Genomic DNA, 16,430 nt, shown 5'->3' on the forward strand with positions numbered 1-16,430 from the left:
ACAAAAGAGAACACATGCTTGTACATGATCAATCTCCTCTAACCACTACTGTTCAGTTGCTAAGTCGTGTCCAACTCTTTTACGATCCCATGGAGTGCAGCCTGCCAGGCTCTCCTGTCCATGGGATTTCCCAGGCAAGAATACTAGACTGGGTTGCTGTTTCCTTCACCAGGGAATCTTCCCAAACCGGGTATTGAACCCATGTCTCCTTCATTGTTAGGCTGATTCTTTACCTCTGAGCCACCTGGGAAGCCCTTCTGACAGTGACTCTCAGAAAGTTTATGGGTTTTATTTATTTGTCCTTAGCTTGCTTCTTCTTTCTCTTGTCAGAGTGACCTTTACTGTCTGCTCAAATCATCATCTCCAACCTCTGCTAAAAATGTATTATTTTGGTTATCTACTACTTCCTTCTAAATTTTTTTCTTACAGGGAAAGGAAAACGATTTAGATTCTATAAGCTTAGAGTCCTGACTGCAAATGTGTGATCTTGGACAAGCAATCTGACTTATGTGAGACTGTTTCCATATTTGAGCTTCCCTGTTGGCTCATCTGGTAAAGAATCTGTCTTCAATGTGGGAGACCTGGATTTGATCCCTGGGTTGGGAAGATTCCCTGGAGAAGGGAACAGCTACCCACTCCAGTATTTACCAAATGCAGATAATACCATCCTATAAAAATTATTGTGAACTAATATGCATGAAAAACACTTTATAAACTAAAGCCCTTTTTTTTAATTCCTGGCATTAACTGACAAGGAATACATTGCATTTATTAATTTTCCTTATATACAAAATTAAAAACTTATAAAAACAGAATTATTATTAGCTTAACAGCACAGTATGGAATAATCTCATTCTAACTTTGCTCTTCTTCTCTCAAAAAAAAAAAAAAACAGAAGAAAATTCAGACAAGTAAGATAAGATGACTACACACAGAAGATTACAGTAAACACAGGGCAACTGAGCGGCAGTAGGGCATCCAAGGGAAAAACCACGGTTTTCAGTCAGTGGTGTCTGATGACAGATGATAAAATGGCTGATCTCAGACCACACTGTTTTGTTTAGAGTCACTTGCTGCCTCTAAAATGTCATTAATAGAGATTTTTCATGTAATATGATTTTAAAGGTTAACTTTAAACAATTAAGACCTTTAATAAAAAATAAAAAACAAACATAGGCCCAAACAGCAACTCTCCTCTGAAAACAAAAAAATACAAGTTTACAAGCCACAGTTTTAGAACTTCTTTTCATGAAACACATATTGTGGATTTTTAGTCTCATCCGTGTAGTTAATCTCTACCTAATTTTCAAAATCTGCAGAAAAAAAGAAGAATTCTCCAGGTAGCAGCCCTTAAAAATATAAACTGCAACCCTGTAAGACTTCTTAGCAATACAGCAGTCCTGAAATCAGTTAAAAGTTATAAAATGCTTTTTCAACAAAATTTGAATAGTAGAAAAGGATTATAATGCACACTATGTCTTATTTTCCTTCTTTTATGTTTCAAAGAATGTATTATGCTGAATTCTCCTAGACACGCATCTCTCAAGTATAGGACTCTTTCTCATCTAGTGATTTAATGAACACTGAGATGCAATGAAATCTATCCTTCAATTCTCATCTATCCCAAAGGAATAAAAAAGAAACCCCGGGCTTTAAACAGCTGCTTTTATAAAAGCTCTAAGAATCTATGACTGCCTTTTACTTAATGTTTCTTATAGAGCCATAGTGTTCACTACTGAATTAGCTGCTGATATCATCATTATTATTTATAGGCTTCCCTGGTGGCTCAATGGCAAAGAATCCACCTACCAATGCAGGAGACACATGAGATGTGGGTTTGATCCCTGGGTCAGATCCTCTGGAGAAGGAAATGATAACCCACTCCAGTATTCTTGCCTGGGAATGCCATGGAGAGAGGAGGCCAGTGGACTACAGTCCATGGGGGCCCCAAAGAGTTGGACACAACGCATGCAAATTCAATTCACTGTCATTATTACTGAATGGTAAAGGTAAGTTAAATATTTGATGGCTTGAAGGAGAAAATGTTGATAAAAAAACTTTTATGACAAAATATAAATTGTTTGAATGTTTTTCTAAGAATAAGTAATCATGGACTTAAATGAATTTGAGATGTAATTTCTTATTCTTTTGAATAGGGTAAATGTTCAAATTAAAGCGATTTTTACATTTCTTTGCTTTTATAGGGCACTATATATTTAAAAGGAAGAAAAATCACATTCAACTCAGAGATTTCTTTTGGTTCTATCAGATGTGCTTCACACATAGGTGATGAGTGGTATATACTACTCTGCATTACAGAGCATGATGCTTATATCTGTGGAAAATTCTGTAAATACAACTCAGAGTGACTATAATTCAAATCAAGGTCCTCAGAAAAGTTAAAGTACAATTCTTCATAATATTTTATAAATATTTAGGGATAATCACTGATAATGTATGGTTTCCTAAAAATCACATTTCTAGATAACTGTTTTATGTTGAAATTAACAATAGTCTAGTTTCTTTCCCCAGGACAGTTGTATTACATTATGAGCCTGGTAGTAAATGTGAGCTGAATCATCACAAATTCCAGAGTCAAAAAATGAATTAATGCTCAGAAGGAAAACTATGGATAGATATGATTTAAGAGGCAAGAAAGAATAAGGAGTAAGAAACACAACTAACTGCAATATGAAAAATACAATAAGGCATTAAAATTTCAGAAGAGTCATATTAATAGAATCTGCCAAGAACAGACTGTGAATTTAACTACATTGGTTTAGCTACTGGTACTTCTCTTTAAGGTGAAAAAATAGCAACAACATTCAAAATTAGTGATAATGCAATAAATGTACTAAACAATTTTGTATTTACAAATATTATCAACAGTCATGTGTGAATTCTGGATACCATTATAAAACAAGTAACAGTAAGGCAACATTCACTGATAGTATAAGTCGGCATATGATGAGTATCTTGTTAATTGCTTCATTTATTTTTAACTCACCTTTTTCCACCATAACTCCATGACAGAGGTGCAATTATTACTCTCAATGAGGGGTTTAGGTAAGCTGCCCAAGTCACACAGGTGCTAAATGGCTGGACCGAGTTAAGCCTAGGCTGAACTCGTGACATCCATAGTCTTTAGACTCAAAATGTAACTGAGTCATTTGCTTATAAAAATTTTGACCTTTTAAAGACCAAGCTTGTTGAGTGAAAATATGCCTTTCACTGGTCTATAAAATAGAATAAGAACAGGTATTCTAAGCAGCTGGGAGAAGTTCAGGGACCATGTGAAAAACAGAAACTGAATTCACTGTGTTCCTTATTTAAGGGACTGTACCTTATTTAGGTGCTATTCAGGTATAATGTGTCATAGTGAAGGTATCTTACACATATTTCTCCTTTTGACTTAATTTCCATACCTTCCAGATGTATTCTTCAGTATGGCAAGAGCATCTGGATAGCCATCCATGTTGTAATCTCCAATATGAAGGGTAATTGGAATTGGTATTTCAGTTGGTTGCTGTTCATGTACAAATGGCACAAAGCCCCAGAGTGTACCCTTACTGCTAAAATCCTGTAGGACAGGAATCCACTGTGGATTAAGAGAAAAAAATTAGACATTATAGTCATTTTAGAAAAAAAAAAATCACCATTTGTAAAACAAATGATCCACAAAAAATCCTCAAGATATGTATCATCTTTCTTAAGTTGTATCTCTGTAAAATGGCAGAGTACTATAATTTACTTTGATAAGTAGGTAACTGACACTCTAAAAAAAATAAGTCTACCTTAAAATTTATCAGTAGTCATCTTTCCTTGAACTAGCATATAGAACCTTAAAAAGTTTTTCACAGAATATGGAATCTTAGGATTGAAATGATATTATCAAACATTTAGTTGAACTGTCCATTTAAAAACGTGTGTTGGGGACTTCCCTGGTGGTTCAGTGGTTAATAATCCACCCTGCAATGCGGGGACACTGGTTTAATCCCTGGTCTGGAAAGATCCCACATGCCGCAGGGCAACTAAGCCTGTGAGCCACAACTACTGAGCCTGTATGCTCCAGAACCTGTGCTCTGCAGCAAGAGAAGCCAACACGATGAGAAGCCCATGCACCACAACTAGAGAAGTAGGCCCCGTTTTCTGCAAATAGAGAAAGACTGTGTGTAGCAATGGAGACCCAACGCAGCTCAGAAAAAGATAAAATTAAACAAATGAATAAACAGAGTATGTGATGAGTGAAAGTATAAACATAAATGAATATTTTAAAAATCGTAATATCTAATACTGATATCCTTTGGAAGGACCAGTTTAGGAAGAAAATTAGAACATGACAGAGTCTCCCTTGTTCTGCTCTGCCTCTTATACATGATGATGAGTTTAGTCACCATACTCAGAAACAAGCAGCTCTGAGGCTTTCCAAACAATACTAGCCCTGACAAGCCGTCCCAGCCCAGGAGAATGAGCTTTGTTGCCAAAACAGCTGGAAGCTACATTTTACATAAATTCTTTATTTCTCTACTGATTGTAATGAAGAAAACACAGAAAATAGGTTCATTTCAAAATGAGCTTTGGTAAAGCCTGTTCTCTTCTGAATGCCCAAATCTTTACTTTTAATAACCTAGCTGAACTAAAAATCTGAAGACTGGAAATCAATACATGAAAATTAGAGATGTGTCCACAACTAACAATAGTTACTATTGCTAGATACTGGCACATAACCTAAAGATGTCTAAACAGAAGCAGGTGCAGCTGGCTTGAAATGACAGGAGGTCAAACATGCCCACAGATATTTTTTTCCTTGTAAGCAGGTGGCTCATATACGTGGCTCCAAGCCAAACTACATAAAAAGTGAATTCTTGAAAAGTGTTTAGTATATAGAACATCCCAAACGTTTTCTATGTATTCAAAGAAAGCATAGTTTGCCAAGGAAAAAGGAAAAATATGGCTTAACTATAAAGGCAAATGTACAGAAAACAAGCAGCTTAAAAAACTGATATGCATCTAATGAAATTTTCAATCTTTCTTAAAGCAAAAGTATTGTATATCATCAAAATGTTTTAACATTTCACATGACTGAAAAAAATCGCTGCTTTTATTTTGGAAGAGGATGAGAAATTTCACAAAATGTCGAGTTATCTCAAGTTTCTGAAGAGGATGACAGTTTATTAATGAAGATAAAGTACTTCTGTTAAGGTAAATGTATTAAGGTCTAAGAAGTAAAAAGATTTTTCATTAATGTGACATTCTTAACAGTCAACAAAGAACTGTGACATTTATCTTCCCAGAGAGAGATGACTGCATAATTTGAAAATATAGTAGTCTGTCACTTGAAGACAGGCTGCAATTACTAGGTATATTTACAGCTATGAACCAATGATGAGGAGTTTCTTGACCTAATATTTTCAGCGATTCAAAACTTTCAAAAAGTTCAAGATAATACAGATTATGGGTTTAAGAGTTAAATGTTTTTAGAATGTTGACTATAGGAAGATTTGAAGATTTGTTTTCTCTAGTGTCTTAGTATGAAAGGTGATACTTCCTACCCATAAGGGCTATAAAAATCAAGATGTCATTCTATCATTTTTTTACCCCCAAATAGAAAATATAATTAATTCTACTACTGTATTACTGGTTTCCTTTCAGGTGTTATCAATATGGAAAAATTCTCAATGTCATAAACTATCATTCCCACATTAAAAATTTTTTTTTTATCATTCTCACATTAATTCTCTGCTGGGACTATCAGATACTGAATTGTTTCTCAACAAGCTACAAGAATAGTTGACATAAAAGAACCAAATAGATCTAGACATCACAAATAAAAACAAGATTAGCCTTGAAACTAGATATGGTGTTCTTCTACATAATTCTTTATTATAGTTATCGTGTATCTTACCATATTCCCAGCATATAAATGGCTAACAGACCATATAACTGCAGGATCAATAATGGGCTTCTTGGGACTCTCCTAGTGGTCCACTGATTAAGAATCTGCCTTGCAATGCAGGGGACGTGGGTTCAATCCCTGGTTGAGGAAGTAAAGTCCCACATGCCACAGAGCAAGTAAGCCCACATTTCACAACTAGAGAGTTTGTGCGCTGCAACAAAAGATCCCACATGCCGCAACTAAGACCACACACAGTCAAATAAATAAATAAATATTAAAAACAGGAATGGGTTTTCTTTATGAGAAATCATTGCAATACATTCCAATTGCAGTACTTTTTCTCTCAGTAAACCAACAAAAATAGATTTAAATGCATTTTATTAAGTTAAAATGGAGGCAGAGTGTTGGTTGTCATATAGAAAGTAAGGTGCCACGTCTGAGCCTGAGAATTACACTCAAAGACAGACTAATGGGAGAAAAGCTGATATGAACACAAGAGTCCTCCTAAGGAGAATGAAGACCTTACTTGGGTTCAAAGTTAGGAAAGAGGTATGTCAAGGCTATATATTGTCACCCTGCTTATTTAACTTATACACAGAGTACATTATGTGAAATGCTGGGCTAGATGACTCACAAGCTGGATTGTTGAGAGAAATATCAACAACCTCACATATGCAGATGATACCACTCTAATGGCAGAAAGCAAAGAGGAACTAAAGAGCCTCTTGATGCAGGTGGAAGAGGGGAGTGAAAAAGTTGGTTTAAAGCTTAACATTCATAAAACAAAGATCAAGGCATCTGGTCCCATCACTTCATGGCAAATAGAAGGGGAAAAAGTGGAAACAGTGACAGATTTTATTTTCTTGGGTTCCAAAATCACTGGGGATGGTGACTTTAGCCATGAAATTAAAAGAGACTTGTTCCTTGGAAGAAAAGCTATGACAAACCTATACAGAATATTAAAAAGTAGAGACATCACTTTGCCAACAAGGGCAGTATACTCAAAGCTATGGTTTTTCCAGTAGTCATGTATGATAAGAGTTGGACCACAAAGATGGCTGCATGCCAAAGAAATGATGCTTTCAAACTGTGGTGCTAGAGAAGACTCTTGGCAGTCCCTTGGACTGCAAGGAAATCCAACCAGTCAATCCTAAAGGAAATCAGTCCTGAATATTCATTGGAAGGAATGATGCTGAAACGGCAATACTTTGGCTACCTGATGCTAAGAGCCAACTCATTGGAAAAGACCCTGATACTGGGAAAGACTGAGTGCAGGAGAAGGGGGCAGGAGAGAATTGACGTGGTTGGATGGCATCACTGACTCAATGGACATGAGTATGAACAAACTTAGGAGACAGTGAAGGACAGGAAAGCCCATCATGTTGCAGTCCATGGAATCGCAGAGTCAGTCACGACTTAGTGACTGAACAACAAGTTAAAATGAGGAAGTAAACTTATTTTGTTTTTTCTCTTTTCTGATTCTTCAAATACTTTTCTAACCTCTGAAATTGTTTTCCAAGATTGTAACCTTACTTACATTAAAAAACAAGTAGATATACCTGCTTTGCTCCAGATCTTGCTAAGTAAATGACACTTTTCTGGCAGTTTTTGTCTTCACAACCTGGCAGCAAGTGATCCATGTTTCCATCTCCATCTGCCAAAAGAAACTTAAAAAGTTCATTAATGGCCACAAAATGGTGCTCTTACATAACAGATTAAATTTCCTATTTGTTCAAAGTCTGCATCACTCTAGATAAACTGAGGAATCTGACTGATGCATGGTTTTGTAGTTTATGTGATTCAATTAAAGAATTACTCTGGCCCTTGCTATCTGTTACCTGGACATGACTGGTTTTAAACTGCTCACTTTTCTTTGGTTAAATATTTATCCAATGTTGGAAAAACACCTTGTTTCAGGGCTTTAATGTTAAAATCATCACTTAAAAAAATGTAGCTTGTGACTCAGACAATTATCATTGCTGCCATGGGAGGAAACTAAGTATGTCAATAGTAACCCATTATTATTTGCCTTATTTTGGATGTCTTTACATATACTTTCAAGTGTCTTTTATACAGCATAAATTTCAAGAGTTATAAAGCTTTCTGCAATCTAGATTCTAAAAAAACCAGTATATTTTTATCAATAAAAAAGCAAATGTTCATTGCAGCACTGTTTATAATAGCCAGGACATGGAAGCAACCTAGACGTCCATCAGCAGATGAATGGATAAGAAAGCTGTGGTACATATACACAATGGAGTATTACTCAGCCATTAAAAAGAATACATTTGAATCAGTTCTAATGAGGTGGATGAAACTGGAGCCTATTATACAGAGTGAAGTAAGCCAGAAAGGAAAACACCAATACAGTATACTAACGCATATATATGGAATTTAGAAAGATGGTAAAGATAACCCAGTATGTGAGACAGCAAGAGACACAGATGTATAGAACATTCTTTTGGACTCTGTGGGAGAGGGAGAGGGTGGGATGATTTGGGAGAATGGCATTGAAACATGTATAATATCATATAAGAAACAAATTGCCAGTCCAGGTTCGATGCGGGATACAGGATGCTTGGGGTTGGTGCACTGGGATGACCCAGAGGGATGGTACGGGGAGGGAGATGGTAGGAGGGTTCAGGATGGGGAACACGTGTATACCCACGGCAGATTCATGTTGATATATGGCAAAACCAAATTAACCTCCAATTAAAATAAATAAATTTAAATTAAAAAAATATTAAAACCACACACACGCACACACACACACACACACACACAAAAGCAAATGAAGGGAATACACTCGTCATTTCCAACCGGCTGATTTTTAAACAGCTGTACAATGGTCTGCAAAGACTTCCAGAGATGATGTTACTGAGGAACTTGGAGTCATTTCCTCTAGTGCTCCCTCCTATCTACCGCCCCTACCTGATGGAAGCTTACAAATTTTGATGTCATAGAGTTAAATCTCTACAGGGACATTCACACAACGAAGTAATCATGTAGCTTTTAAATTTAGGGCCTTATTTTGTTTTCTTTGGAATAAATATGGATTTATGTGCAATGGTTTAATGTATCATTTAATGTGTGCCAAGGTAGTTAGTTCCTTCACTTGGATGGCTATATAAGGGTTAACAATTAAAGAAGTCCTTCTTTGTGTAGGTTTAAGTACCAATATTAAGAGATATATATAACTAAAACAAGTCTATCAAGTATCCAATAATGTATTCAAAAGGAAAAAAAAATTTAGGTTGTGTGAGATGAAAAGCTAGCCAATGGAAGCTGACCTCAGCAAGGAAAAGGCATAGTGAAAAATAAGTTTCTTTGATTTAATTTCATGGTTTACTTATGATTCTCATAGGTAATACTCTGTGTGATAACAAACCCTTACTTATAGGAGTACAACACTAAATAAAACCGTTGAATTAATAACGGAAGTATAGAAAACATCTGTGATATGGCAGTAGTACATCTGAATTATTGTGAAAGCTACTGAAAGAGAGATGCAACTCTAGGCAGGAATACTTGGAAAGGAGAAGGCTTTCCAAGGACAGAAACATATATCATAGTTAGAAAAAAAAAAAAACAAAAAAACAACAAGAGCTCACCAAGTAAGAATTAAATGCAAAATGTGATTTATAAACTGGGTCTTCCTATCATAGGTTCATTAAAAGCCAAATCATTTATTGTGATTATTCTGGGACTAATCAGAAGATAGTTAACAAGTCTCTGTCTTTCATTTTTACCCCAAAGGCAAAATACTCAGATTAGATCCTGATTTACACTTTTCTTTTCTCCTAGTTTCTCTTTCTTCCAAGTAGTTTCCTATTTCCCCCAAGTATTTTGGCCATGACTTGGCTGAAGTTTAATACTGGCAAATAACCTCTGTTAAACATATAACTAACTCATATCATAACATCATAAACATGCCTTTTTGTAAGAATTATCAGTAATATTTTATAGATATGGCCACAGAAATCTAGAACTCTATCAAAGAAGGTGCTCCTTATGTTGACTCTTAAAGCGCTATTTTTTGACACATCACTTCCTCAGTGATAGAAAAGATTTCTGAGATTCCAACTTCATGTCCTAAGGAAATTTTCTCTCTCTTAAAGGCAACAAACTTTTAAATTCCACGTTTCACTTTTCTACATTTAAAAAAAAAATTTATTTGTAAGTTATTTAAACTTAAACTTGAATAATAAAAGTAGTACAAGAAGTCCTGAACACATTTTAACCAGATTGACCTGTTAACATTTTATGCCATTTATTTGATCATTTGTGTGCTCTGTGAAATCATTGTTTTTTCTGAACCATAATTATATACATTATAGCCTCTCACCCATAAATACTTTAGTGTGCATTTCCTATGAATAGGGATATTCTCTTAAACAACCATAGTACAACTATTAATTCACACAGTATCTATTGTACTATATCTATATTCCAGTTTCATTCACTGACCTAATAATGTCATTTGTAGCATTTTTGACCCTCTTAACATAGGATCCAGAGTCTAGGGGTAGAATTGCATTTAGTTGTTATTTTTGCTGTGTTTTTCAGTTGCTAAGTCATTTCCAACTCTTTGCGACCCCATGGACTGCGGCATGCCAGGCTCCTCTGTCCTCCACTATCTCCCAGAGTTTGCTCATATTGATGTCCATGGACTGACTCAGTGATGCTAACCATTTCATCCTCTGCTGCCCTCTTCTCCTTTCACCTTCAATTTTTCCCAGCATCAGGGTCTTTTCCATGGAGTTGGCTCTTTGCAACAGGTGGCCAAAGGACTGGAGCTTCAGCTTCATCATCAGTTGTTCCAATGAATATTCAGCCCTTCTAGTATACTGGTTGGATCTCCTGCCAGTTATTTTTAGTCTCCTTTAATCTAGAATATTTTCACAGCCTGTGTCTTTTACAATCTATGTATCTTTTTTGTTTTTAAACCTCAGACGACAGGAATTTTTTACTTTTTTAATAAGCCTGAGGAAGAAAGTAGTTTCAGGAAAAATGATTCATATGAGTCAGAGGCACAAGGCTAAGAACTAGTAATACGCAAATTCTCTGAAAAATAATGTGACTATGAGGAAAGTCATGCTGATACAGGTACCACTCTGCGAACTTAGCATGCATTTCTTAAAGAAGTCCCAGGAATTATTAACTTCAGACTGTCTTCTCCTTAGGATTTCAGCATGTTACATATCTCAGGTTTCTTTGAGAGATAAATTACTTCCCAAAGGTTCAAGTGAAATTGTAACAGAAGGAATCACATTTCTACTCACTCATTTTATAAAATGTGACATAAAATTTGGCCTTTTGAATGTCAGGACTGCTAGAGACTAAAGTTCACACTAACAACATGTTAATTTCCATCTGATGTTAACCTTAACCAAATTTCAAATGAAATTCTTCTCTGAAACAGATAGTTTTAATGAGATAGATATGATTCAAACTGACTTTCCCCAAAACTTTAATTTTAAAAATCAAGAAAACACTAAAATAGGTTCCATCAAAATGGACTATAATGAATTTTGATGTAATAATTTTTCTGGTTTTAATTAAGCAGAGGACAAAGAAGATAGATATGAGCAAGGTGACATTTATGTTTCCTCTTAAACATTCATAACATTTTCAGTATCTTGAAATTAACTGACCTGTGGTATCATTTAATCATTTAATCAAATTACAACTCATTGTTCTGGCCCCAGATTACCCATTAACACTGTAAACCACAGGTTCTTTAATGCAGTATTCCCAAAGTATGGCTCCCAGTCCCACAGACTCAACATCACCTAGGAACTTACTAGAAATGTTACGCCCCTGTCCAGAACTAATGAATAAGAACCTCTGCTGCTCCTACTGTTAAGTTCGCTTCAGTCGTGTCCAACTGTGTGACCCCATAGACGGCAGCCCACCAGGCTCCCCCATCCCTGGGATTCTCCAGGCAAGAACACTGGAGTGGGTTGCCATTTCCTTCTCCAATGCATGAAAGTGAAAAGTGAAAGTGAAGTCGCTCAGTCGTGTCTGTCTCTTCAGGACCCCATGGACTGTAGCCTACCAGGCTCCTCCGTCCAAGGGATTTTCCAGGCAAGAGTACTGGAGTGGGTTGCCATTGCCTTCTCTGTAAGAACCTCTGAGGGTGGGGCAAAGCTTATGCCCTCTGACTGAACCATTGTTCTCAGGTACTTCTGCTAGTCCTCACTAACACCAGAGGTTGCTACACATAGCCTATGTCTGTCTTGATCACGTTCTCCATTAATAACAAACTACTTTTGCTAATCATAGTCCACTATTCATTTAGGACTCAGTCTGTGTCTTGCTTCAAGCTCTTGAGACTGAATCAAAGTTGTCGTTTGCCCATTTGTGTGTTGCTTGAAGTGAAGTGACCGGTACATGTATCATAAACTCCTTATTGCCAAATTCAGACTTAAATTGAAGAAAGTAGGGAAAACCACTAGACCAATCAGGTATGACCTAAATCAAATCCTTATGATTATACAGGGGAAGTGACAAATAGATTCAAGGGAAAAGATCTGATAGAGTGCCTGAAGAACTATGGATGGAGGTTCATGACACTGTACAGGAGGCAGTGATCAAGACCATCCCCAAGAAAAAGAAATGCAAAAAGGCAAAATGATTGTCTGAGGAGGCATTAAAAATAGCTACCAAAAAAAGAGAAGTGAAAGGCAAAGGAGAAAAGGAAACATATATCCATTTGAATGCAGAGTTCCAAAGAATAGCATGGAAAGATAAGAAAGCCTCTCTCAGTAATCACTGCAAAGAAATAGAGGAAAACAATAGAATGGGAAAGACTAGAGATCTCTTCAAGAAAATTAGAGATACCAAGGGAACTTTTTATGCAAAGATGGGCATAATAAAGGACAAAAATGGTACAGACCTAACAGAAGCAAAAGACATTAAGAAGAGGTGGCAAGAACACACAGAAGAACTATACAAAAAAAGATCTTCATGACCCAGATAATCACGATGGTGGGATCAGTCATCTAGAGCCACATATCCTAGAATGTGAAGTCAAGTGGGCCTTACGAAGCATCACTATGAACAAAGCGAGTGGAAGTGATGGAATTCTAGTTGAGCTGTTTCAAATCCTAAAAGATGATTCTGTGAAAGTGCTGCACTCAATATGCCAGCAAATTTGGAAAACTCAGCAGTGGCCAAGGACTGGAAAAGGTCAGTTTTCATTCCAATCCCAAAGAAAGGCAATGCCAAAGAATGCTCAAACTACCACACAATTGCACTCATCTCACACGCTAGCAAAGTAATACTCAAATTCTCTAACTCAGGCTTTAATAGTACATGAACCATGAAATTCCAGATATTCAAGCTGGTTTTAGAAAAGGCAGAGGAACCAGAGATCAAATTGCACATTTGCTGGATCATCAAAAAAGCAAGAAAGTTCCAGAAAAACATCTATTTCTGCTTTGTTGAATATGCCAAAGCCTCTGACTGTGTGGAACACAAAAAACTGTGGAAAATTCTTCAAGAGATGAGAATATCAGACTACCTGACCTGCTTCCTGAGAAATCTGTATGCAGGTCAAGAAGCAACAGTTAGAACTGGACATGGAACAACAGACTGGTCCAAATCAGGAAAGGAGTATGTCAAGGCTGTATATTGTCACCCTGCTTATTTAACTTCTATACAGAGTACATCATGAGAAACGCTGGGCTGGAGGAAGCACAAGCTGGAATCAAGATTGCTGGGAGAAATATCAATAACCTCAGATATGCAGATGACACCACCCTTATGGCAGAAAGTGAAGAACTAAAGAGCCTCCTGATGAAAGTGAAAGAGGGGAGTGAAAAAGTTGACTTCAAACTCAACATTCAGAAAACTAAGATCATGGCATCTGGTCCCATTACTTCATGGGAAATAAATGGGAAACAGTGACAGACTTTATTTTTGGGGGCTCCAAAATTACTGCATATTTTGACGCAGCCATGAAATTGAAAGACACTTGCTCCTTGGAAGAAATGTTATGACCAACCTAGACAGCATATTAAAAAGCAGAGACATTACTTTGCCAACTAAGGTCTGTCTAGTCAAGCTATGGTTTTTCCAGTAGTCATGTATGGATGTGAGATCTGGATTATAAAGAAAGCTGAGCGCTGAAGAATTGATGCTTTTGAACTGTGTGGTGTTGGAGAAGACTACTGAGAATCCTGTGGTCAGCAAAGAGATTCAACCAGTCTGTCCTAAAAGAAATCAGTCCTGAATATTCATTGGAAAGACTGATGCTGAAGCTGAAATTCCAATACTTTGGTCACCTGATATGAAGAACTCACTCATTTGAAAAGACCCTGATGCTAGGAAAGATTGAAGGCAGGAGAAGGGGATGACAGAGGATCAAATGTTTAGATGGCATCATCGACTCAATGAGGTTGAGTAAACTCCGGGAGTTGGTGATGGACAGGGAGACCTGATGCGCTGCAGTCCATGAGGTCGCAAAGAGTAGGACATGAATGAATGACTGAACTGAACTGACTGAAGTGAAGTGAAGTGAAAGTCTCTCAGTTGTGTTCGACTCTTTGTAACGCAATGGACTGCACCCTGACAGGCTACTCTGTCCTTTGAAATCTCCAGGTAAGAATACTGGAGTAGGTAGCCATTCCCTTCTCCACAGGATCTTCCCAATCCAGGGATTGAACCCATGTCTCCAGCACTGCACGTGGATTCTTTACTGTCTGAGCTGCCAGGGAAGCTGTGTATCTCTTGGGCAGGTCAAATCATGACTGCAGTGAAACAATTACTACTATACATAAAATAATTGTTTTTGGTGAATGTCTTGGCACTTCGTGAGAGTATATGGAGATTTTAATGTAATGGGGGACTTTCAAGATGGTGGAGGAACAGGACATGAAGAACACCTTCTTCCCCACAAATAAAAAAATCACTTGCGTGGAGAACAAGTCCACACAGAACATCTTCTAAACATCTTCAGACTTCCAGAAAGGCAAACTAATCTCATTGGAGTGAGGTAGAGCAACAGATAGAGACTAAAAGGGAGACAAAGGATTTCAGGATAGAGACCTGCACCCTGAGGAAGGGAGTTGTGAAGTAGGGGGGGGGGTGGGGGTAGGGGGGGTGGTTTCTGCACACTAGGAAAGTCCCTCACAGGTGGGATCAGGGGGGAGCTTCGGAACCTCAGAGGGGAGTGCAGAATAGTGAGACAGGTGCTCTGAAGGCAAAACAGAGAAAATTCACCACAGAGTTTGTGCAAGTGGCACTTCCCTGATGAGAAGTGGCTCACATGCTCGTGTCTGCCTGCAGTGAGTGGCGGACTGGTGCAGAGGCCCTAGGCTTCAGTGGTTGGGCCTCAGGGAGAGGGCCGGGGCTGACTGCCATGAAGATACTCTGAGGGGGCTGGAGCAGCACAGCAAAGGCAGGCCAGGAAAACTCTGGGTCTGGCAGAGAAACAAAGGATCATTCCTGCAGGAAGGTTCAAATGCTATACTTTGATTCTATGTGCTCACGAACAAGGGACCATGCCCAAGCAGATGCCAAAGAGGGGCGAGCCAGCTGCAGTCTAAAGCCCCAGAAGCAGAGAAGGAGGTGCGGGAAGGCAGGGGCCCACTATGATCTCAGTCCCAGAGACTACAACTACCACCAAACTGTGAGTGGATGTGGGTCACCACACACATCTTCCTGGGAGTCCAAGCAGCTTGGCTTTGCCAGGGGCCCCACAACTTGAGACCAACTCCCCTGGGAAAGTGCACGACCCACCCCAGACTGTGGTGACACCCTATGTGGCCCAGTTGCACCAAGCACTCCCCACACACTCTAGTGGTGTCTGCTGAACCCCTCCCTCACCCCAGCACAACTGAGCAACTGAACCCAAATAAGCGGCTGCTTTTGCCCAGTCATGGTTAGGCAGTGAACAGACGTGGGAGACAGACTTAAAATCAAAGGTAGGCCTAAACCCAAAGTGGAACACCAAGGGCTGTGTGAGCAAAGGAAGGAAGGGAAAAACAAGCCCAGAAGTTACAGCTGTAGCAGTTAAAATTTTAGCATTTGGACTGAGACTGTGCTTTAGGGGCAACTGTAGACTCTGAGAGCAAATACAAGTTGGAGGAAGACAAGAGCTGAGTCTGAGCAGACCACGACACTGACTACAACAGGGTCAGAGACCTTCCTAAATATACTGGAGGACTTTCTGAGTAGGCAAATCTACTAGAACAGGAAAACGGACAAATTACTTGGACACTCCTCTCAGTACCACTTTTTATATATTTCCCCTCTTTTTGCCCCCATTTTATTTTTTATCATACTGTCCAGAAGTGGTTCTTTATTATTCCTTTAAGTTTTATATTTTATAACCTACTTTTTCCTCTTTTAAAAAGGACAGAAACTTTATTTTTAAAATAAATTCCATGGCTTTGATTTGTTTTTGATTTTTCTTTTAGATGTTTTATTTTTGAGCTTGTATTTTCAAGAGTCTACATTATTTCTTTAAAGTTTTTGATTTTTTTAATCTTTTGTCTTTGAATTTTTGAGAGTCTTAAATTTTAGTATA

At 37.8% G+C, this 16,430-nt stretch overlaps 1 protein-coding gene across 2 annotated transcripts in view; it reads right to left on the bottom strand.

Annotated features, from left to right (window-relative positions):
• ITFG1 (integrin alpha FG-GAP repeat containing 1) overlaps positions 1–16,430 on the bottom strand; it is a 295,883-nt gene that overhangs the window by 140,431 nt on the left and 139,022 nt on the right. For both annotated transcript variants that reach the window (XM_070771930.1, XM_019979391.2), the window contains exons 9-10: positions 7,456–7,550; positions 3,426–3,598 (exon numbers count right to left, since the gene is read on the bottom strand). In XM_070771930.1, the coding sequence (XP_070628031.1) occupies positions 3,426–3,598; positions 7,456–7,550 (268 nt within the window). The remainder of the gene's footprint in view (positions 1–3,425; positions 3,599–7,455; positions 7,551–16,430) is intronic.

The sequence above is a fragment of the Bos indicus genome, chromosome 18, assembly GCF_029378745.1.
Source record: "Bos indicus isolate NIAB-ARS_2022 breed Sahiwal x Tharparkar chromosome 18, NIAB-ARS_B.indTharparkar_mat_pri_1.0, whole genome shotgun sequence".
NCBI lineage: Eukaryota > Metazoa > Chordata > Mammalia > Artiodactyla > Bovidae > Bos > Bos indicus.